General features: G+C 39.1%; 3 protein-coding genes across 5 annotated transcripts in view; 2 read left to right on the plus strand and 1 right to left on the minus strand.

Annotated features, from left to right (window-relative positions):
- evx2 (even-skipped homeobox 2) overlaps positions 1-5158 on the minus strand; it is a 6027-nt gene extending 869 nt beyond the window's left edge. Inside the window, exons 1-3 of the mRNA XM_078228447.1 lie at positions 3488-5158; positions 2178-2425; positions 1-1887 (exon numbers count right to left, since the gene is read on the minus strand). The exon at positions 1-1887 is cut by the window's left edge and continues 869 nt beyond it. Of these exons, the coding sequence (XP_078084573.1) occupies positions 1279-1887; positions 2178-2425; positions 3488-3911 (1281 nt within the window). The 5' untranslated portion in view covers positions 3912-5158 and the 3' untranslated portion in view covers positions 1-1278. The remainder of the gene's footprint in view (positions 1888-2177; positions 2426-3487) is intronic.
- Positions 5159-7952: 2794 nt separating this feature from the next.
- LOC144504052 (homeobox protein Hox-D11-like) lies at positions 7953-10911 on the plus strand. Its single transcript, XM_078229215.1, has 3 exons — positions 7953-8722; positions 9465-9646; positions 9802-10911. Exons 1-3 carry the CDS (start codon positions 8200-8202, stop codon positions 9889-9891), a joined length of 795 nt encoding a protein of 264 aa, XP_078085341.1. The 5' UTR covers positions 7953-8199; the 3' UTR covers positions 9892-10911.
- Positions 10912-14099: 3188 nt separating this feature from the next.
- LOC144503700 (homeobox protein Hox-D13) lies at positions 14100-20656 on the plus strand. 3 transcript variants are annotated; one of them, XM_078228449.1, is made up of 3 exons: positions 14100-14202; positions 18136-18801; positions 19143-20656. In XM_078228449.1, exons 2-3 carry the CDS (start codon positions 18198-18200, stop codon positions 19391-19393), a joined length of 855 nt encoding a protein of 284 aa, XP_078084575.1. In that variant the 5' UTR covers positions 14100-14202; positions 18136-18197; the 3' UTR covers positions 19394-20656. The 3 variants fall into 3 exon arrangements, with proteins under 3 accessions (XP_078084575.1, XP_078084574.1, XP_078084576.1); XM_078228448.1 differs by lacking the exon at positions 14100-14202 and adding an exon at positions 15657-16732 and having other exon boundaries at positions 17329-18801; XM_078228450.1 differs by lacking the exon at positions 14100-14202 and adding an exon at positions 15664-16732.
- Positions 20657-22208: the final 1552 nt, after the last annotated feature.

The raw sequence follows: 22208 nt of genomic DNA on the forward strand, positions 1-22208 counted from the left end.
GAATGAGTATTGTACAATAATCACTGAATGGGGGAACTGAAATATTACATAATTTAATGAGTTAATTTACAAGAGATTGACAAAGGACCCTGTGGGAAGTATGCACAGTGAAAAAAATTGTGAGTTACATTTTTTCCTGAAGAATCCCATTAAGTGAAGAGTGAAGTGGCTGTATGGGGCGCATTATGGAAATTTCTAGGTTGATTTAATGAGGCTGTTCACATCAGTACCATACTGGTTTCAAGGGAAAGTGGACACAGAATGTCTACAATATAGGTTTCCAAAATTAAAATTGGCAGTGGGACAATGAGGACGTAGCGTTTTTGCAAAATCACTTCAGATAACGAATACCACATTAAATCCTGTACATTCTATGCACCATGAACAATGTTTTATGTATCAAGTCTCTTATCTATCTCTTCTAATGACTTCCCTTAGCGGGTTGTTAGTATTTGACAGCAGGTCTCAGTGCAGGGAACTTTTTTCCAATTCTACATTCAAAGGAGGTCCATCAAGGTACATGATTGGCAATTTTCGTCATAATCTGCACATTATTAGCATCGGAATTGACATGGCAATAACATTGGCGGTGTCTGATGTGTCTTCCTCGAACTTTACCAAAGTCCTCGAGGAGTCGTTTCTGGCAGCGAACAATTGTCAGATACCCGGTGGTGGCACTCCTGGGCCAAAACAGTAGGCATGCACGTACCCAATTTCACAGAAAAGGGTCTTCTTATAAAGAAGGCGTATAGAATAAATGGAATCGCGTGTTTCCCAAAGTGACCTTCATTTGTAAGCATTATTTAAAGAGACATTATCCCGTTGTAGCTGGACATTGTCCTTGATGGTAAACTGTTTTGAAACAGTTGTACGTTTCTTGAATTTAGTCCCAACTGTCTTATCAAATGCTAATGTCCCCTTATAATGTCAGCTGAAAAGACGATAATGCTCAAAAAAGTTCACAGTTTTTCTGTGCAGTCGCGTACAATTAAGAGGACAATTAAAAAAAAACTTTTCAATAATCCTTGGGGGAGCTTTTGCAATGTTTAGAAGTGGGTTGAATGAATCCTGGGAAGAATGATTACCAATGAAACATAGCTTTGTAGTCCATACCAAAAAAGGATAGTACATCTCTTTAAAACGGTGCTAATGGAAAATTGTCCATGAATTTGCACCAAAGCTGTAATTATTAAGAGGGGCGGTGGGGTTTTTTTAAAGTTTAGCAATGTGCCACTTAGGTCTCCCTTGGCCTTGGTGAGCAGCCCCAGGCAGGGTGAGTTATCTGGTGAGGGAGGACTCCTCCCGCTGGTCAGGCGGCGACACGGCCGCTGATTTGCTGAGCACGGCGGCCGAGTAGGGCAGGAAGCTGCTCTCCGACCTCTGCGCAGCCGCGGTGCACGTGAAGTCGGAGCTCGCGCTCCTGGGCCCGAGCGCGCCGCTCTGGTTGCTGTGGCAACTGAGGCAGGAGCAGGGCGCGGCGCCGCCTGGGGTGGAGGCGGCGGCCGCCGCCGCCGCTGCCGCCGCCGCCGCCGCCGAGGCCGCGCCGCCGTTTAGGCCGTGCGGCGACTGGTAGAGGCCCGGGTGGCGGAAGCTGCAGAGCAGCTCGGGCCGCGAGTAGGGGTGCGAGAGGGCGCGGAAGGTGTCGAGCGGGCGGATGGAGGTGGGGAAGGGCGTGGCGCCCGTGGCGGCGGCCGCGGCGGCTGCGGCTGTGACACCCACATGCGGGTAGTAGTGCAGGGGGACGTGAGAGTGGAAAGGGTACGGCAGGCTTCCAGTGGCCGCTGCGTGGGTCATCATGTAGGTGTAAAAACTTGGGTCAGCCGGGTGCGGCCAGGACATGGCTAGTCGCTGCCTTTTATCTTTCATCCGCCGGTTCTGAAACCAAACCTGCAGCAAGAAAGAAAATGCACAGCGTCAACACATTGCAGCCCATTTACCCCAGCTTATTGCACACCTCAATTAGAAATAAATGCTTTGCAAGTAGTGTTGTCAGTGGAATTAAAACATCACTTATGAAAGGCTAAGCGTATATCTCTGGACCTCTCCCCAATGTTAACCGGATAATAATGGGTCCGAAACACATCGTTGTAATATTTTAATAATACGTACATTAACTCAAAAGAGTGCAATTTATTGATACAAAATTCGGATAAAGACACGAGTTAAACAGTATGCACCTTGATAGTAGTTTCGGGCAGGTTTAAAGCGGCCGCCAGTTCACATCGCCTGGGTCTGGACACATAGTTTTCTCTGTAAAACTCCTTCTCTAGCCTACCGATTTGTTCTCGGGTGAACGCTGTTCGATACCGTCTCACCTGGTCAGGACCAGAACCCGAGTTGCCTATTGAACTGGAGTTGCCGTTCAGATTCGTAATATTGGACCCATTCGACGAAGTATTAGTTGAGTTGCCATTGTCAGAATACACTGGGAGGAAAAAAAAAGAAAACCAATACGTTTAAGATCGGTAAACCATGAGTGCAAATTAATAAGGCAACTTTGATGCCACATAATTAATGCTGGCTGTCATCATTACAAATGGGGACTGTTATTAGAGTCAATAAAGTTCTATGAGTCTCTGCATAACCAAATATATGTAGTTAATTTGTGGTAAGTTTCGGTAATTATGTATAGATAAAGGTTCTGAGCTATCCATCCATTAGGCATCTGAATTTGCACGGAATAAACAACCTCCAGACACTTCTTACTCATTTTGCTTTATCTACAGAGGCATTGACATTCTTAAATACTTCACTTATCAATATTTTGAATCTGAACAAAGCGCATCACTGAACTGGGAAGTTTATTTTGTACCAAAATCTTTAAAGGACAGGAAAAAAGCTCCGTTTGAAAACTCTCTGAAATTCTGTCGATTTCAAGACAAAAAGTCAAATGCAGTTGTATTTGTTGCATTTTTAGTACTTAAGCCTTCAATTTCATGATATTCAATTTCGATGATGGAACAAACGAATACTCTCAACATATTGTCATGAGAATAATAATACTTTTACTGATACGTTTCTCAATAACGGAAATATTGTTGGCGTAAAAATATAAAGGTTTTTTTCCCAATTTAGAGATATGATTTTTTTCATAATTATTCCTTAAGTAAAAATGGGTCTCTTAACAATGTCAGCGCCTTCAATGTTAATATCACTGTTATTGTTTCAATCCTAATGTGTCTTGCAATATAACTTTCAAAGGCAAAATTACGTTTTACGGGCGTTTTGTACTTTATTGGAAAATAAAATACTTACCAGTATTAAAGAGGATTATTCGGAAAACTGCACTTCGGTTTTTTATTACAGTTTACTGTGCATCAGCCTTGTATTCTGCATTGGCAGACCATCGATAGAAATGCATTCCGAATCTTGGATGAATCACAACAGAACCTTCTCCAAATGACTCTTTCCCCCTGCACATTCATTAGACCCTGTGCAGAGGTAAGCAGCTTAATTTCCGAGAAACGTTTAACAAATAAATGTTTACCTTTGTTTGCATTTTCTTTCAGCTGCGTTGTACTGACGCCGGCTGGAGAGCGGAGTGTCGAACAGCCCACATCAACATCACTGTTCATATCTGCTTCTTTCTCCCGGCTAGCAAGTTCTGAGTAAAGGGAGAATTTTTTCCTGGTTTCCGAAGAGGAAATTTCAGACGAGGACGTGCTGTCGCTCGAATGTTGATGATGGAATAAATTGTCTATCTCAAATTTGCCGTTTGTTGGGGTGTCCCCAACAGTGTGGTGAAGGGAGGCGGAAGTTGGTCTGGGGCTGAGACGACCACTGTGATGAGAATTTTCAAGGGCCTCCTCCACTGCATTTCCCGCTGAGTCTGACAAATTCGAAACCTTTTTGCCAGCAGGACTATGCAGCCCTCGTTCCATCAGAATTATTTCTTTTCTTATTCTTTCCATCTCGAAGCTGAGAGCAGGTTGCAGACTGATGCTACACTAATGATGATCTTGCAGCTGTGGCCAATTCACATCCAAGCCCCGCAAGTGTCTCGAAATTTATCTTTTTGGTGCAAAGAAAAAGTGTTATGTCAATGCGAGGGAAGGACTGGTCAAAATGACCCGTGCTTCCTTTCTCCCGATGTGTCATTCATCAAACTAGTGCTCGTCATTAAGGTACGAATGACGCTGTTCGAATAATCATTTATTGTAACAGGTTTATAAGCAAATAAATACAAGCGTCTGTCAGTGGATGATGAAGGCGGCCTAGCGACAGGCGAATACATCCAGGTAGAGAAGAATCTGAGGACAGCCCCTGTCCTCAGCCGATCATCGTATGCCCGGATGCTCTGGGTTTTGGCCTCTGGGGTGGAATTGACAGTCTGATTAATAAAATGAACATTACAGCATTTCCCTGTACATTTAGCCAGATCATTATGTTCTGATTTTGCTTTGCTGTTCTTATCGGCTTCTGATAATAGCATCTTTCTCATCACACTTTTGCGTGAACGTGGGCGAGCATTGTAGGTAAATAGAAGCACTAAGTTTAACGGTTTGTTCTTTCAGAGCAGATGACTATATTTGCTGTATTTAGTCAGTCGGATTTGGAAACGCCATCATACGTTTTGTTGACAATGCGAAGTCGGATTTTTTGCAATCGCAATTTAATATTCCGACTTTTCCATATTTGTGTCTCTCTGTCTGCTGACCACCTCCGCCCAGCCTCTTGTCTGGTCATTGCTCATGTTATCTCTATTTACATACACCAATGCCGATAACTGGGGTGTCCAGTTTTAATTGCTGCCTTTCTCTGTCTCTCACTCCTGTTTAATCTGCACATATTCGGATAACCTGAATGGAGTTTCTTTAGCATATCGTCCATTGGTTTATGTACTGAGTATTTCTGACGTTTAAGCACTGGAATGTATCTTTGACTTGTACATCATCACAATTCTAATCAAGGACAATGCCATTTTCGCTAATATGTGTTGTATATGAGAATAAAGTTTTTTTTTAATGTTTTAAACTTTTTCACCAATTGAATGATGTCTTTTGCGCGATCATCATTACTTGTAGATGATAACTTGATCTGGTTTTGAGGCAGTTTGGCTCTATGAGTGTGCATCTACCTCTGTCTCCCACTCTCTCCAAGTGCATTACGCATTTATATGGTCCTTTTAATTTCCCGTAAAATATCCTATTTGCGTTTGTGTTGTGCGTTACGCAGGATACTTCCGTCAAAAAGTTATAAAAGCACGTTTTTCCTCAATCCTGTTTTCCTTCCAAACCAAATCATTGGCATATAGTCTTCAAAGTGATTTGCTAAGATTTATTTTAACCTCAATTTGAACTCCACACGGCAGGCATTTAGCTCGAAACAAGAGACTGCTAAAGGTTAATCCTTTACCTGTAGCTATTACCAATTTATCCCATGTCCACGGGCAGATATGAAGGCTAAGCAACATTTGCGGTTGGAAGTGTAATATTCCAGGGAGGATTTGGAAGATGGAGAATGTGTGTGGACCAGCTACTCTCGCTGTTAATAGTGGTAGTAATGATGACGCTGATAGCCGTGATGATAATGATGATGAATTTGCTGTTGTTGTCATCATCGCCGTAGTTACTTTGGTTTTCGAAATCAATGTTTACCGAGGAGAAGCGAAAGCCATGACCTAAGTTGCGAAATACACGCGTGAAATGTTAATTTAAGGCGTAACTGATCTGCAGTGTGACTATCACAGGATAGTTTCTACCGAGATCCCCTTATGGGAAATGACAATGTAGCAAAAGCGTCCGAGATGCATAATTTATATTAAATAATGCATAAGCGGAACCTATATCACTGCTGCTAAATGTTTTAATTAGTGCCGTGTCCCCTATGCCAATGGAATAAAAGCTGCAAGGCCCTTATCTTATATATCTGTATATATATATATATATATTCGCATTTTTTTTTCCCAGATTATAATCGAAAATCCGTTTTCATATTCGTACCGCTTGCATTTACGCTCATTTTTGCATTTAAGCAAAACATCACCGGACAATAAATGTCTAAAACAAGGGCAATGGAAAAGGGCAATAATATTGCAACGATTTATGGAAAGACATAAGAGACTAATTCTAATTATGGTTAAGAAAATGCATTCAATATTATATTAAAACTTGCAATGTAAAAATTATGTTTTCTTCCCTAAGGGTTTCGTGTAACAACGGCGGATTCTGTAAAGTGCTGGAGACACCATTTTAATGTTATTGTTTCCTAATAAAAAATTAATACAAGTTGGAAGAGATCATAAATAGCGTATTTAAATTGCTGGCGTAGGCGAAGAACGTTTTTTTACAACGTGGGAAATGATTTGAGCACAAGTTAGCAAATGTGTCTTCTCGGTTGGCAAACATAATCAACCTTTTCGCGTTCTCGAAACAGCTCGTATGTTCGGATCGTTACCTCAAAAACATACTAAAAAACAACTGGTGTATCTGGTACGAAATAAAGCACAACATTTCTGCAAAACAAGCATTTTTCAGAGATTGATGCTAAGATGTTATTCATGCTTTATTTTGAACCTTGTTTGATAATATTATCTGCAGCCCGCCAATCAAAATGAATGAATGTTACGACGAATTAATTGCGAAGCTTTGCAGTAATCTTTGAGTGGAGTTGTTAGATAAACAAAGATGAACGGACTCGAAATTAAATGCACTCGCTCGAAATATCTGTCCTCTGGCGCCCTCATCTGTTTGCTTTGATTTTAACAGTCGCATTACTTTCAGAGAGGCTCCGAAAAGTTAATTTCTCTAAGAGCCAGCGGCTTTTGGATATACTGCACTACTTTAGAAACCAAATTAAAACATTTGCTGTTCATATGAGTTACCTTTTTTTATTGATCACCGATTTTACGTCGACATAATTTGAAAAGTCTGCTCTAAGAGCAAAATTAATATATTTACTGTTTTGTATTTACTTTCCGAATAAAACTGAACCTCTGGAATTTTGTTTTCCTATTTTATGGGTGAGAAGTTAGCTGGCTAACTAACAATTGACTTCTTGTGCCATTGTCAAAACAGGTGTACATGCATATCTTGAAATCTTCATTTTTATAAAGGGCAAGTGATGAGACAAAAATGGCGATTGGATGTAACATTTTCATCAGATTTATCTCATAAGCTATAGTCTGCTGAAATTTCATTGTCGGTCCTGAACGCAAAATCTTTGTATGCCTGGTTGATGGTTAACTGGCGACAGAATGCAGGATTATGTCAATTCTCTTTGACATTGGTATAATACTGATTAATGAATCTGAGCAAGAGTATTAAACACAATACAAAGAAAAGATAATGGCAAGGGCATTCTCTTGAAAAAATAGTTTGCATGATATCAAAATCCATGATCCCCGTCATTTACATTTTAATTGCCTTTAACACTGTGTGAAGGGAAAGTTTCAATCAGTCAGCAAAGCTGGTTAAAATTAATAAGTATGGTGCACCAGATTTCTGGACGCAGCGGTAGTCCACTTTAGCTAGCTCAAAGAAGGTTCACCGCAACAGACTAAATATTTGTTCGATCGTCTAATGCAGGTACCTCGAGGTGTAATTCTAGAGCGTTAAGGGTTATAGCAGGCAATAAAATGTCCTTAAATGCTTTTTGCCTGACGCAAGTTGCAATGTCACGAAAGAGGTTTATTCCAGATCACAGCTCACGATTCTACTAAACGATTGTTCAATTGTGTTGCTTGAGTTTTTTTTTTAAAACGGCACGTTTTTAAGTCTAAATGCCCCAAAATCAAATAGTGTCACCTGAGATCACCGGGGGAACGTCAGGCAAAGAAAAACCGAAAGAGTAAGGTGACACAAAATGATCGCAGAAACTCAACATTGACCTTGAGTCAACAGTACAATAACTACAGTCCAAGTGTGTCACTCTGTAACGCAACCCTGTCCTTGACGTTTGCTCACAAAGTTTAATTTGCAAAGAGTCCACACTGCGTTTTATTTACCAACTGCAGTAGAGTTACAGCAATAAAAAGATCAGGTAGTTTGGACCAGGGTGTAGTTTGTGCACTTAATGGATCGTTTAGTTCCATTTCTGGGAGGTGGTAGTTAAAGTATTTGCTCAGTGCCTGCCACGCATATCATTCTCAACGTTTGGAACAAAGAGAAATTTACGCTGGCAAGTAACGACAGAAAAATTGCAGAGGGATTATATTTGCAGGTGGCTGGATTGAACACAATCATTTAGTGAAGTTATAAGATGGATGCGACTTCCCTGCAGTACAAACTGACGTTAGAGACATCTAGCGATAAAACAGGAATACTGCAAGATGAAGTGCGGCCTACGGAAATGGCACCAGTACTTCCCACTAACTGTGGCATTTCTTCTGCTATCGTCCCACCGTATTTGAAAACCACTTCAAGTGGAAAGTGCCATGGTTTGTACTCCGAAGATATTTCGACTTGTGGATCGTTCGGAAGCGCAGATCGGGAGACAGTTGCTATGTCACCTGCGGCAGGACAATTCCCAACAAACCAGTTTCGAAATGACAGTCATATATCTTCGTTTACTAGCTACCGGCACAACCTGTGCACCAGAAGTGAATACCCTACAAACTGCCCAATTTACCAACATTGGCCTTTAGAATATCCCCGGGCTGCACCTGGCCAGACAGATCCCAACAATCAGGGCATGGCTGCTTTTAGCCATTCTCAGTACTGCGAGGCACCGTTTACAGGAGGAGCGCTCAACCCTACAATAGCCGGTGTCCCAAGGCATTTAGGTCAGTCTGACAGCACATTCTCATACACTGTATACCTGTCTTTCCGTGTTAGATAAGTTAAGAATTGCGATATATGTTTTAAAATATTGTCTTTCCCTGTCTCTTAGTAACACCAGGTGCTCTGTATTTTACTTTCGACTGTTGCACTTACTGTGAACTGGGCATTCCATCTTCAAATGCCATTTTGGAAAAATATGCCCATTAAACTTTAGGAGATCTAAAATAGTCCGTTTTCCCTTAGGGCGGTTATAAATCTCAGGATATATCTTCAACACGAGAAATATATAAAAGGGAGTGGTTAGTTTATGTTAGTCCGACTTAATTCAATTGCTCGATCTTTATTTCTCAATGAAACATTTCAGAGATCAAAGCAAAAAATGTGCTTCGTGCATAAAATATCCAAATGCAGCAAAAAGATCAACTGAAAATGATTTACTTTGGAAAAATGTGAATTATTCATTCAAATGAACAAGGGGAGGGTTGAGAACCCAAAATGTGTAAATTATTACGAATATGTTTGATATTAATTCTCGTCACTGGACAATACATTTATTTGAGGATAAATTAACGAACATCAATTAAAATAAGCGATGGTGAATGACACTGTTGTACGCTTTGTTAACATGGGGTTCGTGTAGACAGGAAAACGATATAAGAAGGTAAAGACATATACGCTGCTGAGAATGTCAGTTATTGTGTTCGTGCTAATTCAACACGTTGACGGATCTGTGTGTTTCCCCAGCTTTGGGATATGCATCTCAATGGTCCACATCACAAAACCCGATACATAGACAAAGGAAAAAACGAATTCCTTACAGCAAACAGCAAATCGCTGAACTGGAAATGGCCTTTGAAAATAATCGCTTCCTCACTCCTGAAGTTCGATTAAACATATCGTTCAAGTTAGGATTAACAGAAAGGCAGGTAAGAGAATCCCCTTCCATTTTCTACAGGACACACCTGTCCCCGCAACGCCGTCTCTCTTACTAGTCAACAGGTGGGCGCAGCTTCTCCGCTGGAATATTAAAGGGGTTATTGTTAACCACCTGCCATTTTCAAATGATCTGTCTGTTTTTCAGGTCAAAATATGGTTTCAGAACCAGCGGCAGAAAGAGAAAAAGCTTCTCCGCGTTCAACAATCGGTAAAGTCAGGTTATCCCGGACTGTGAAACCCGAACCTTTTCTCAAAGGAAGACTGGTTACAGAAACGTATATTCAGATGTGTAACGGCAAAGTCACGTCTCGTCAAATATCCATTCACGTCCATTATTAGGCGTTTTTTCTTTCAATGTTTTTCGTTTAGAGCGGCACAAGAGCGAAAAGTTTTATGTAACATTGGTGTGAATTTTCTGTGCGAAACAGTACTAAAGGCGAGGAACAAGAAATATTTATACTTTGAGCCAAATTCGATTCTTAAAGAAAATGCGCAGCTTGATGTTCTAAAATAATGACTACCATTCATTATATAATATGAATGCTTTTCTAAAGGTTTCCTTTAATGCTTAAATAATGATAACAATGATCTTGATTGCCAGGGAGATTGTTTCTTGGATAGTAAACAATGTTGTTGAAATTTGGAATGATTTGGAATGCATATAATCGTACAAAGTAATTGCGTGCTATATTCGAATAAATTTCTCAACTTTATGAAGGCCCTCCTTCAGTAACATTGAATTCAAAATTGCTTTAAAACATTTTTCTTATCTTCTGCTTCAAAAATGTATTAATTCACAGGCTTTAATCAAAGCACATAGTGGGATTCAATTGGAATAGACCAGCATTGGTTAGTTGGAGACAGCAATGTATTGATGTAAAAATATTAATATTCATGGCAATATTTAGCTTATGAAATAGAACGGATTTTAATCTGTCTAGACCATTTCCTCAATGGCTCATAATGCATTTGCTATTCTCCTCTTAGGTGCAGTTTTAAAAGCTGTACAGTTTAAAGGTTCTACAGTTTAAAAGTTATACAAATTAAAAGTTATACAGTTTAAAAGCTATTAAAATTAAAACTTAAACAGCTTAAAAGTTATATATTTTTCCTGTTGATTTGGGGATAACCACAGATCGGTTTTCGGAAAGAAATAGAACAATTGAAATTATGTTTCATTGCGGTGGTTACGGAGGCGGAGTACTTTGCTATGGATTATTGAGCTCAAAAGAATAAATACTTTTGTTTAATACCACAGTGAGCTATAATGGAACAGAGTGCTTTGTTTAACTGTAGAGGTAACTGGAACATCGGTCAGCCAAACCGATCCATGCTGTCCAAGTGCAATGTACTGATATTTCAGGGTATATTCTGAGTGTAATATCTGCTTACTTCTGATTTGTTCCCAATCGTCCCAGCATATTTATCCGCCCAATTTATTTACCTGTGTAAATGGCAATATATTTATCGTTGCTTCAGAGCTGGAATCAGCTCGTGGGCTTGGAATGAAAACTTCACGAGGAAAGGAAAATACTTCCAAATGGCCTCTTTCTGCACTGGAGGGATTGTATTGACTCCAGACCCATCGGCCCATTTTCTGCTGTGGTGGTCATATTGTTTAATTGCAAAGGGCGTATACCAGAGATGTGTTTTTCAAACCAGACAGCATAAAGCCAAGACCCGTCTCTGGTACATCTTCAATATAAATAACTGAAAACAAAAGTCACAGGTGACCAAGAAAACAAGCCATCACTTATAGCCCACCACATTCTCCCAATACAGGAAATAAAATCATGCTGCCGTTCACGTGCCTGAAAAGCGATTACCCAATGATTAGAGAAGTTGCAAGGAAGAAATATATTTTGAGCGATTGTCGGTCACAATTTCTTAACTCGTAATTTGACCAAAAGTCTGATTTGAATTTCAAAAGCCACACTCTGATATCTATTGTACATGTCCAAAGAAATGTTTTAAAAGTATAGCAAGCCCCACAGTAATTGGAGTAAAATTATTGTAATTAGTGATTTACAATTAGTCAGTCGAATCAATTATTTCTCAGATGTTTCAGTTTTCAAGCTCCTGACTGAATATTTAAAAAGGCTGTTAAGTATCACATTTGCTTTTGAAAACCTTGAATTTTGTCACTTTCAAAATTATTCTCCACGAAAAATGAAAAATGGTTTGAAGCACAATTATTTTTATGTAGGGAAACAGCAGTTAATTTGGGAAAAGCAATGCCCTACAAGATGCAAAGTAATGAATGACTAGCTAATCTGCATTCGGTGATATTGGTTGAACAATGCCAGAACAGCAACTTGCTTTGTTCAAACAAAGCCACGGCTTTCTCTCCCTCATTATAATTCTATGTAGGACTATGTAGGATTTCTGAAACAGAAATCTTTAAGACTTATATTCTTCAAGCAGCTATGGAATATAATCAGCATGATAACCAGAGAGTCATACTGCAGAGGAACAGACCCTTCGGCCGACCATTTACATGCCTACCATCAAATACCAATCTATACTAATCCCATTTACCAGCACTTGCAATTTAAGTGCTCCTCCAGATGCTTCTTAAATGTTGCGAGAGTTCTCGCTCCACCACCCTCCCAGGCAGCGTGTTCCATATTTCCATCACCCTCTGGATGATTGTTTCCCCCTCAGATCCCCCTAAACTACTTACTCCTCACGTTAAACCTATACCCTTTGGTCTTAGACAACTCTGCCATGGGGAAAATACATAATAATTGCTGTCTAATTCTCCTGACAGACAGACACTGGCGGAATAACAGTTAATGCCTTTAGATTCAAAATCTTATGTCTATGTTTGCTCCCTTTCAACGTTCCCATTGCAAATCCCTATGTCTACCTTTATAATAGAAACTGCCAATGCAAACTTACCAACTTGGAATCAGCCTCCCGCCGGGTGCGCAGGTAGCGCCATCATTGGTGGGAAATGATAACTGCAGCGTGACAGGTTTACATCTTTTGTTTCCAAATGATGAGGTGGGAATTTAAAATTTGTCACTTTAAAACCAGGGTTTAGTTAGGTCTCCACCCCCTGTCCGTTTTTTTTTTCAACTGCCCTTCAATAAGGTTTCACTAGTTATCGACTTTGGCTGTGCGATAGTCTTGTAGTAAGAAGTCTCACAACACCAGGTTAAAGTCCAACAGGTTTATTTGGTAGCAAATACCATAAGCTTTCGGAGCGCTGCTCCTTCGTCAGATGGAGTGGAAATGTGCTCTCAAAGAGTGCACAGAGACACAAAATCAAGTTACAGAATACTAATTAGAATGCGAATCCCTACAGCCAGCCAGGTCTTAAAGGTACAGACATAGATAGTCTTGTAGACATTTGCGTCAAATTGTATTCAAGACCATTGCAAATCGTGGGGAAATAGCTATTTCAGCAGTGAAAGGTTTAACAGACACACGATTGTATAACATATTGTTCAATTTGTTTGTGCATCAGACAAATGTATAAATAGTAAGGAGCACGAGAATGGCATGCGGTCCAAACAATTGAAATTGGCGGTGGTTAATTTTACAAACCAAGCTGTCGAATTGATTTATTTTCTATATCAATCTAGAGCAAAACAAGACACTGGGATGAGTATATCTTCAACACTTCCTTTAACATCACTCTCCAGACTGGGATTTCTGCTTGAAAAAATTATGAAATTCTTTTGAATGCATTATGGAAGCACGTTTACGTCAATGCCACTCTAATTCGTTGGCAGAGGCATAGATTTTGTCATTGGGACTATATTTGAATTCCAGACACCCTATCAGCATACTGTTTTCCCGCTCATTGATAGATTATGTGCCTTGCCAGTGAAATACATTTTAGGTGACGGTTTGGGCTGCTACAGTTAAAGTCATTTCGTATAGAATATATAGTCCAAGGGAAAATGAACGTCTATCAGACCCCAGATAGATTCTGTGGTACCTTTATAGAAGAGCTGGCTTCAGAAACTAACATTTTCTTTCAAAATGCAATAGTTTTTACCTGACGAAGTTTCACACAAACTTGTTGCTCCGTGTACTGTCAACCCAGCAGACAATAAGACGCATTCAGTTATATTTATCGCTCAAAGGAACGTGACACTATTTTAATAACACATAACACCCGCTTTTGAATTAAGCAAATATTTTATTTCTAAATATGATTATATTCTCTTCAGATACGCAGAACTTCAAAACTGTTGAAATATTTGTATTGAGTTCACTCTAAGATGCTTAGACCGTGTGATGACCGTGTGCTGCAATATATTTATATTGCAATAAATTATTTTTGTAGGTTCAACTGAAACATACGTGCAAAAGGTGAGGGAGGAGACTTTCACAACATCAAGTGATTAATTGGTTGCGAGCAATGTCAGATTAAAAATATATTTCGTCACCCTGATTATTGGTGACAGACTAAACCCATTTTATGTAGGTGCATTTTAACTGCAAGGGTAATTTTTCTGTATGTCTGAAACATCTCAAGCAAATTTCGATCTAGTTTTAGCAACTGTTTAGGATTTAATTTCAAAAACGTATGGTAAGTAATATGGTTGGAACTGTGACAGCTAGGGACAGTTCATACTTATTTTCCAATTGGGAAGAAAAAATATGGTGAACATTTTGTGGCGTGTAATCTGGTTTCATTCATGTATTAATATCAACCATTACGTTTGACTAAAAAGACATGTTTACGATATTGTGCTTTCAAACGGGACTCATATGACCTGTAACATAGTCAGTCTCACTTTAATAAATATTGCTAGCTGGATATATAAATTATCAACTTTTTTAAAACATCTATTATCGTTAACTAATTTTAGAGAAAATCCCCTTAAGTACATACTTCCGCATTCTGAATTTCAAATTTAACATGCTTGCAGCTCAAGTTTCAGCGAGTAATTTTGCACGTACTATATTGTGTGGTCCCCTGCTCCACGAATTCAGGGTGCAAATAATCCAACAGTGGTTAGGATTCAGAAAAGCTTGTTTTCTAATAGTTACAATTAGAAAAATATGTAACAGGTTGTGTAAAAGAAAATAATCACTAATAATTCATAGCGATTGTTGACAATTATTTTTAAAATGGCAAGGTATAAAAAAAGAATTATCCATATAATCAGTTTCGAGCTTAAACCAGAAATTTTATTATTGTTTTATGGTAACAAATGGCTTGATGCGCCAAAGATCATTCAGAATAACACCTTACAAATATGTTAAACAATAAATGCTATTTTCAATAACGCAAGTACCGGTTTGAATAGATCAAGTAAATCGCAGCAATGGAAAGAATATCAATTTTAATGATCAAAGAAGCATAAAGGACGTTTTATATTTCGGAGGAAGATTCCCCAGTCACGGCTGTCCACAGAATTCACAAAGCGACAGTGAAAAGTTGATGTTGAACTTCGCCGGGAATGGGGGCGGGGGGGGGGGGGGGGGGGTGGAGAGAGGAGTAGAGAATTGCTCGGAAGCAACATAATGTTCCAATAAATTCCCCCTTCTTTAAAAATGAAAATGTTGCAATTCTGTGAAGTGAATGATATCAGCACATGATAGTAAATAACATTGAGAAGAAGCAACATTCAAACAGCAACATTTTCTGTCACCCTTTGTCAACAACATGCGGATTGTTAATATTTACAACAACTGGCTCCCTCCTTTTGTTTTGTTCTGGGATACAAGCGAAGACGGCAAGGTCACATCTACTGCCCATCCCTAGCTTGGCTCGAAAATTGGTATCGGGCCTTCGCCATTAGCCTCTTGAATCTTGTTCCATTTTCGAGTGTCTTATTTGCCAAATGATTCAGAATCAGAAAGTTAACGCACGTTCCTATATGTAAATTAGTGTTTAACTTTATATGGCACCACAGGTATTACTAACCTGACATGGTTTAGCAAGAGCATACAATTTTGCAAAGCTATGTTATAATTCACAGCTAACTTCAATCTTTTGAAATGTTCACATAAATCCAACGGAGCTGTTGAGTTCTTTAAACCGCTATTTACCATCTTTCTTTTCCTCTCCCTCGCCCCCTCCCTCTCTCTCCACCTTGACCTTGGACTTCATCTACTTCCGGCAAGAACCCCTTTGTCTACATTGCCATTGATGCGACCAACTTGAGACAGCGACATACTTTTAAATCCGATCCTGCGCTTTGGCCGGAATTCTAAATAAAAGTAGCCATCCGAAATAAGTCGCTAGCACGTTTCTGCTTTCCTCTCACTGAAAATGGGAACTGCTCACTTGCTATTTGTTTTCGTTTTCTGACGAAAGACACGGCCCGCATGCTCTTAAATAAAGACGCTGCACCTATTCAAATTAGATACTCAAATAGGAAGGATCAGCATTGACTTTGCTGATTTCAAATCCTTTTTCTTCGTCTTTTTTTTAAAGGCTGTGGGAACGACTTCACTAAATATAAACGAAGCGCATCAAGTCAGTGCAGAATATCTTTTCAAAGAAAATAAAGCAATGGATTCGCAGGAAGGGATGAATGTAATTTAGTGCAAAAAATGGGCTCATTAATTTCTCCACCTCACGGACGCTTGTAGATAGAATCTGCTTTCTCTGTGAAATAACGGCACATATCCTCCCTCTGATATTCGGGGGGCGGAGGGGAAGAATTAAGACAAGATTAAAAATGCTTCCTTTGAAAATGCCATAATTCTTATTTTGCTGGTGCTCAGAATCCCGTTGACTAATTGTTTGGAGTTTTTCAATTACTCTTTGTCGAAGCATTCTGATAAGTTTATTTGAAATGTTCATTTCGTCATGGAATTGACCGGCTCTGCAGGCTTGAGGAAGATGTGGAAATATGTGCAGTGGAAGAATAAGATGAACGCTCAGTTTTCCGTAATATTACCTATTGAAAACCAAGTCACAGTTAGCCAAACTCTTCCTCTTTCCGTTCAACATCTGTGAAATGTCCCTGAGACTTCTGTTATAATATCTAACTGCAATACATAATTTCATCAAATATCTTCCGAGAATCGGATTTCTTCGTTTTTAATTAATCACACACACAAGGCAATATTTGTACCGCACATAATGAACCGTTTATTCTAAGGTAGGTTGCAAAGTATCATTTGATTTGTGTCAAAAACGCGATTTCGCAACTTTGGGAATGTGTGTATTGGAAATGCGTTTTGGTGGAAAATGTAAATATTTTTCTACATCTCATCTTATTGTTAAAATGGAATCAAACAAGCCCTAGTTCCAGTAGCACAGTTATATTGCTGAATATTTATGTTTATCTCCTACGGTTTTTGATATCAATGGGGAGAATTCAATCATACACTGGAACTTTCCCACAAAGTCCAAATTTACAGATTTCAGACAACCAAAACAAGGCCTGCAGAAAAAAATGCGGCGCTCCCTTAGTTGAGAGAATGCGGCCTTCCCCGATATCATATCTTTATTTTTTTGCCACAAATATGTTTCGATAGTTGACCATTTGGAGTCATTTGGCGAATTGGATGTAAAATACAAACTAATCCCAAAATGTGAAAATGATGCGATGCAAAAGGGCAATGGGGTAATACAAAATAGAGAATATCGCATGTACATCAAAATTAAATATCAGACATCCGCAATCTCCATACCTCCTACTTAAAGAAGCCGAATTTAAGGGAAGTAATGAATAAAATCGTCTTTTTTTTACAGATCGAATATCAGAGCGAAAAGTAAATATCGACCAGATTAATTTCCCCTCGAGCTTTTGAAGATTTAGTATATGTAGGATTTGAGCGGAAATGAAATGGGCGTCTTAGAGTTGGTTAGAAAAAAAATGGATGATTTTTGCAATCTATTTCACATTTGTATGCAGAATCATGCATGCAGCGTCGATTTATATCTGGAATATTTATAGACTATCTTCAACGACACATGTTGATGCTAAGCAGGTCATTGCCGAGTGTCTTCGTTATCATATCCGAAAATGCAAACAATTGTCATCACTGTGCATTGATAAAAAGCTATGATTCAGTGCCAGTTTGAAATTGTTATTTCGCAAAAGATATCCCAAACTTTGTTTGAAATAGAAAGCATGCCGAATAGAAAATCGACTCAAAGAATATCTCATGTATGCTATACGTATAATTTACTGATCCTGCAAAGTGTACATCGTGCAAGGTATCAATAATAAATCTCAGTGAACACCGTAAGAATAGAGCCTTGGAAAGCACCTTCACGTTTTCTCTTTCCAATGCACAACAGATCAAGTAGTCAATTACAATGAATTAATTCAGGAAAAATTAAATGGTTTTAACATCGGGAAGGGATTGCAATGACTGCTGAAGCCAGCTCCAGTTGCTGTGTGTCACGTGGGCAGAACCGACCTATCAGGTTTCACTCGGCCAGTGCACACTCTAATCAGTGAAAATAAGCACCTCTTCTCACTCCCGGGGCTGCTTTTATAAAGCAGTACTTAGTTTCCAGTGGGTCGTGATATGACAGCTTCTTTTCTTTCAGCCCCTTGGAGGACTGATACAATCAGGTACCTACACAACAGAAACAACACAGCTAACTCGGACATGGAAGGACTGGGAGGGAACGTCCCTTCAAATCAATGCAGGAATTTTCTGTCTCCCTCTGCATTTGGAGCTCATCACAACTCGTTATCTTCGGGTCCCGCTTACTCCGTCGGAGATCGAACGCATTCTGTCATTTCTGAATCTGCTAAGCAATGCAGCCCATGCCCAGCTCCGACAAGCCCTCCAAACCCAGCGATCAGTTACGGCTATCATTTTGGAAGCAGCTATTACAGTTGTCGTAATGTTGGCATTCAGCAAACTGGACTGAAACCTGGTGCGCATGCATCTCTAGCCGGTTACCCAGTGGACAAATACATGGACGTTTCGGGTTTGACTAATACCCCTGTCCCCCCTGACGAGGTGTCATCCAGGGCAAAAGAATTTGCATTTTATCAGAGCTACCCCAATCCATACCAACGGGTCTCTGGTTATTTGGACGTTCCAGTTGTCCCCACAATAAGCGGCCACGGAGAGCCAAGGCATGAAGCCTTAATTTCCATGGAGGGCTATCAGCCCTGGTCATTTGCTAATGGCTGGAACGGGCAAGTGTATTGTCCTAAAGATCAGACACAGACTCCACATTTTTGGAAATCTCCTCTCTCAGGTATTATGAAATAATTTTCACTGAAAAAAATTACAATTATTTTAAATTCAAAGGAAATAACATAATTCCAATTGGTTTGGTTTTTAATATTGTCAGGAATTCGCTAGTTTTTAACAATTAATATATTTCGGATGAGTAACACCTGGAACACAGAATAACCATATGTGTGAATTAATGCGCTGGAATATGGGATTGGCCATATGACTAAATATCTCCGAGTTACTTAAAGTACGTTTCAAAACTCAAAAATGTGGGATAGGAATATTCTTTTTTTATAACATTCTTTGAAGTGCTACTGCTTTGAAGTTAAACGTTCTTCTAACTTGCATTTTCCCTCTCAGGAGACATGATGCACAATCAGACTGATATAAACATTTACAGGCGAGGGAGGAAAAAAAGGGTCCCTTACACGAAAACCCAGCTCAAAGAACTGGAGCGAGAGTACGCCACAAACAAATTCATAACCAAGGAAAAACGACGCAGGATATCAACAGCCACCAACCTGACCGAGAGACAAGTTACCATCTGGTTTCAGAACAGGAGAGTCAAAGAGAAGAAAGTGGTTTCCAAAGTCAAAGAAAATATACCTTGATACGGCAGAGATCAGTAGCCAGTATTGGCCCATTGTAAATTACATGTGATGGTTTTCCTGTTAGCAAAGGGAACCAAATGAATGTGGGAGGCGTTGAAGACACATCTTCGGATTTACAAAAAAAAATCTTAAACTGACAATTTCCACAAAATGTTTTGTGCGAATCTTTGCTTTAAAAAAAGATACTTGATCTGACTTCATTTACCACCTTCAAAGAAATAAGGCAATCTTAAAAGGGTGAGCAGCTCCACGTTCACACCCTTGTATTGTGTTACCGTGCTGGATTATTTTCACGAGTGACATTGCAAATACTGCTGCAAAGTAATGCTTCGTTCAGTTTTAAGTAAATGTTTCGAGGGTTCAGTTGAGCTACTGGAGGGTTTGCAATATACAGATAAAATGGCGACGACAACTGATAACACATTTAAACACAAACGTTGACATTAAATGGAACGTATTTATAACTTTCTTAATGCAAAGCCATCCTTATTTAACATATAGGTTTTCAGCCATACTTTGCAAGATGTACAATGGCTGCATTGCGAGTGGGTTCAAATGCTAATCATATATACTAGCAACAAAATCCACTCTCTTGTAAATGATTGAAAATATATTGCAAAAATACCATTTTAAATCAGTGCCAGTTAGAAATTAAATATAAGTGGGATAGTTACGGATCAACTGCGGTACAATCTCATAAGATGTTCTATCATATTAATCGGCAGCGAATTTACAATCATTTTCATAATAAATTATTTAGCCTAGATACTGAAAGGATTTTCCTTTTATTCACTGCAGAATGTTCTATGTTGTCCTCAGTAAATGTAAACATTAAACTTAAATTCAGTCTCAAGTGAAATGCTCGTCGAATCTGAAATGTCCTTAAAAGTTATGCGTTAAAGAATGAAAATCTATGTTTCTGCATTTTGAATCTTTTGTCCCTTTAACTCTGTTATTTTCAAAAGAAACGCTAATATATTTGAAAGCCCCTTGGTCGTTTTGAATGCGGTGCCTTTTACATCTGTTTTCTCATTAGTAACTTGTTGCGCTCTATAGTTAAATTACTACATTATTGTAATCATGATAACTATACGAGTAAATTAGCGGATACGTTCGGCGTTATTTCTATGTTTTATGTACATTTTTAACGCAAGCATTTGTTCATTTTGTCCATCATTTTCTTTACCCAGGATGAGTTAAATATGAACTCGCATGGTTTTCTTTGATTTATGCCGTGTACAATATTAAAACAAATCACACTTTGACTGTCTTCAAGTTTTATCTTTCCTGTAAATGAATCCAACATTTTTGGTTTTATCACATCGCCATATTTTCTATTAAGTTCAGCAATATTCACATTCTTGCATTTACACATGTTCATAAGTCACCAAATTACCTTGTACAGCGGAATTTTGGCGGGGCGGGGGGGGGGGGGGGTGTACAAACTTCCAAACGACATCAGCATAAAGAGGGACTACTGTATTAACAAACCATAAGAGCTGAACATGAGTGTGTTGAAATCCACCACTTTATAATAATAATGATACCTTATGTTGACATTTTTCCCTAGTATTCACTTGCTGCGCATCTTGTAAATATAAAATTAAACTATTTGAAACATGTGCTGTTTCCTGGTTGTTGCGCTTTGAAACAACTTACGAGTAGGGCCAAATTGAAAGCAGAAAATGGCTCGTGTGGCGAGTTCCATTTTAAATATGGTCTTAGCCACTAGAATCTGGTGGCTAAAGAAAATACCAGGTCTCACGCCATTAGCTCATTGCCTATGTAGCGGTTAATTCAAGATGGGGGCTGTACTCATTTCACATTACAATCCCAATCATTTGTAAGGTTTCCCATGAAGGATTATTAGGTAAATAAACCGTGTGGCAGTTAGTTATCCGAGCCAACAACTTTGAAGAGAGTCACGGCAAAATGTGTGATTTCAAACATATTGTTTGATTCTTAAACGCAATTGAACGTGTAACTAATCGAACTAATGCTTATTTTAAATCTTAAGCTTAAAATGAATCATTTAGTGAGCAGTCTTGTAATCTCGGCGCAGATGTTTAAACACCGGTTGTATCATTCCTGTCGGCCTCGCTGTGTAAATTAAAACAAAACATGATGATGTGAATAACATGTTCGTAAGAGAGTGAATGTAGCCTTTTGAAGGAAAATTGGTGTCGGGATAAGCAAGTGAGGAGAGCCATCAGCCCCCCTGTTTAAAATAGAAATATTAAGTGATGAAGTTTAGAATTAAGCTAAGTGCGATTGGCGGCATTTATATGAGCGTGACCTTAGTAGGTGATAATTCTCCTGACCCCGGCATCTATATTTACCATCTGCTAACACTTTCTAACCATATTCCTGTGCATCGGGATAGGTTCTCTTCGTCAACCTCAGAACGAAATTGAAACGCCTCGTGGTTTATTAAGTTAAATAAAACTTCGTATTCTGTCATATTTAACATGTGCGTGCAGATTGCCTGATTTTCTCTCCTTGAATTTGTCGGAGTTCCGTGATTTCAAGATGCATTTTTTGAAGGATGTTCAGCGATCTGACGTCAAATTTCTATTTACCATTGACCTTGACTATCGTTATGGTCTTTGACCTTGACTTTATTTAGCATCATGAATAATAAGGACTACCCTGATCGCAGAGCCAGTTCGCCATCTACTGGACAATCCGCCGTAAAACACGATGCAACATAATCGTTAGTGCCACTGAAACGCGGGCCACAAGATGGTCGTTCGTATTTTACGCTGCAAACCAGTGTCAGAAGTACTAATTAGGCCAACATTTGTTTCTTTCAAGA

Source organism: Mustelus asterias, chromosome 14, assembly GCF_964213995.1.
Source record: "Mustelus asterias chromosome 14, sMusAst1.hap1.1, whole genome shotgun sequence".
NCBI lineage: Eukaryota > Metazoa > Chordata > Chondrichthyes > Carcharhiniformes > Triakidae > Mustelus > Mustelus asterias.

Bases quoted from the DNA above. Each gene is read 5' to 3' on its own strand.
- LOC144504052 (XM_078229215.1), top strand. From the start codon at position 8,200: ATGGATGCGACTTCCCTGCAGTACAAACTGACGTTAGAGACATCTAGC. The intron at 8,723-9,464 runs GTCAGTCTGACA...GTGTTTCCCCAG, and splicing joins CGGTGTCCCAAGGCATTTAG to CTTTGGGATATGCATCTCAA. The intron at 9,647-9,801 runs GTAAGAGAATCC...TCTGTTTTTCAG, and splicing joins TAGGATTAACAGAAAGGCAG to GTCAAAATATGGTTTCAGAA.
- LOC144503700 (XM_078228448.1), top strand. From the start codon at position 18,114: ATGACAGCTTCTTTTCTTTCAGCCCCTTGGAGGACTGATACAATCAGG. The intron at 18,802-19,142 runs GTATTATGAAAT...TTTCCCTCTCAG, and splicing joins TTGGAAATCTCCTCTCTCAG to GAGACATGATGCACAATCAG.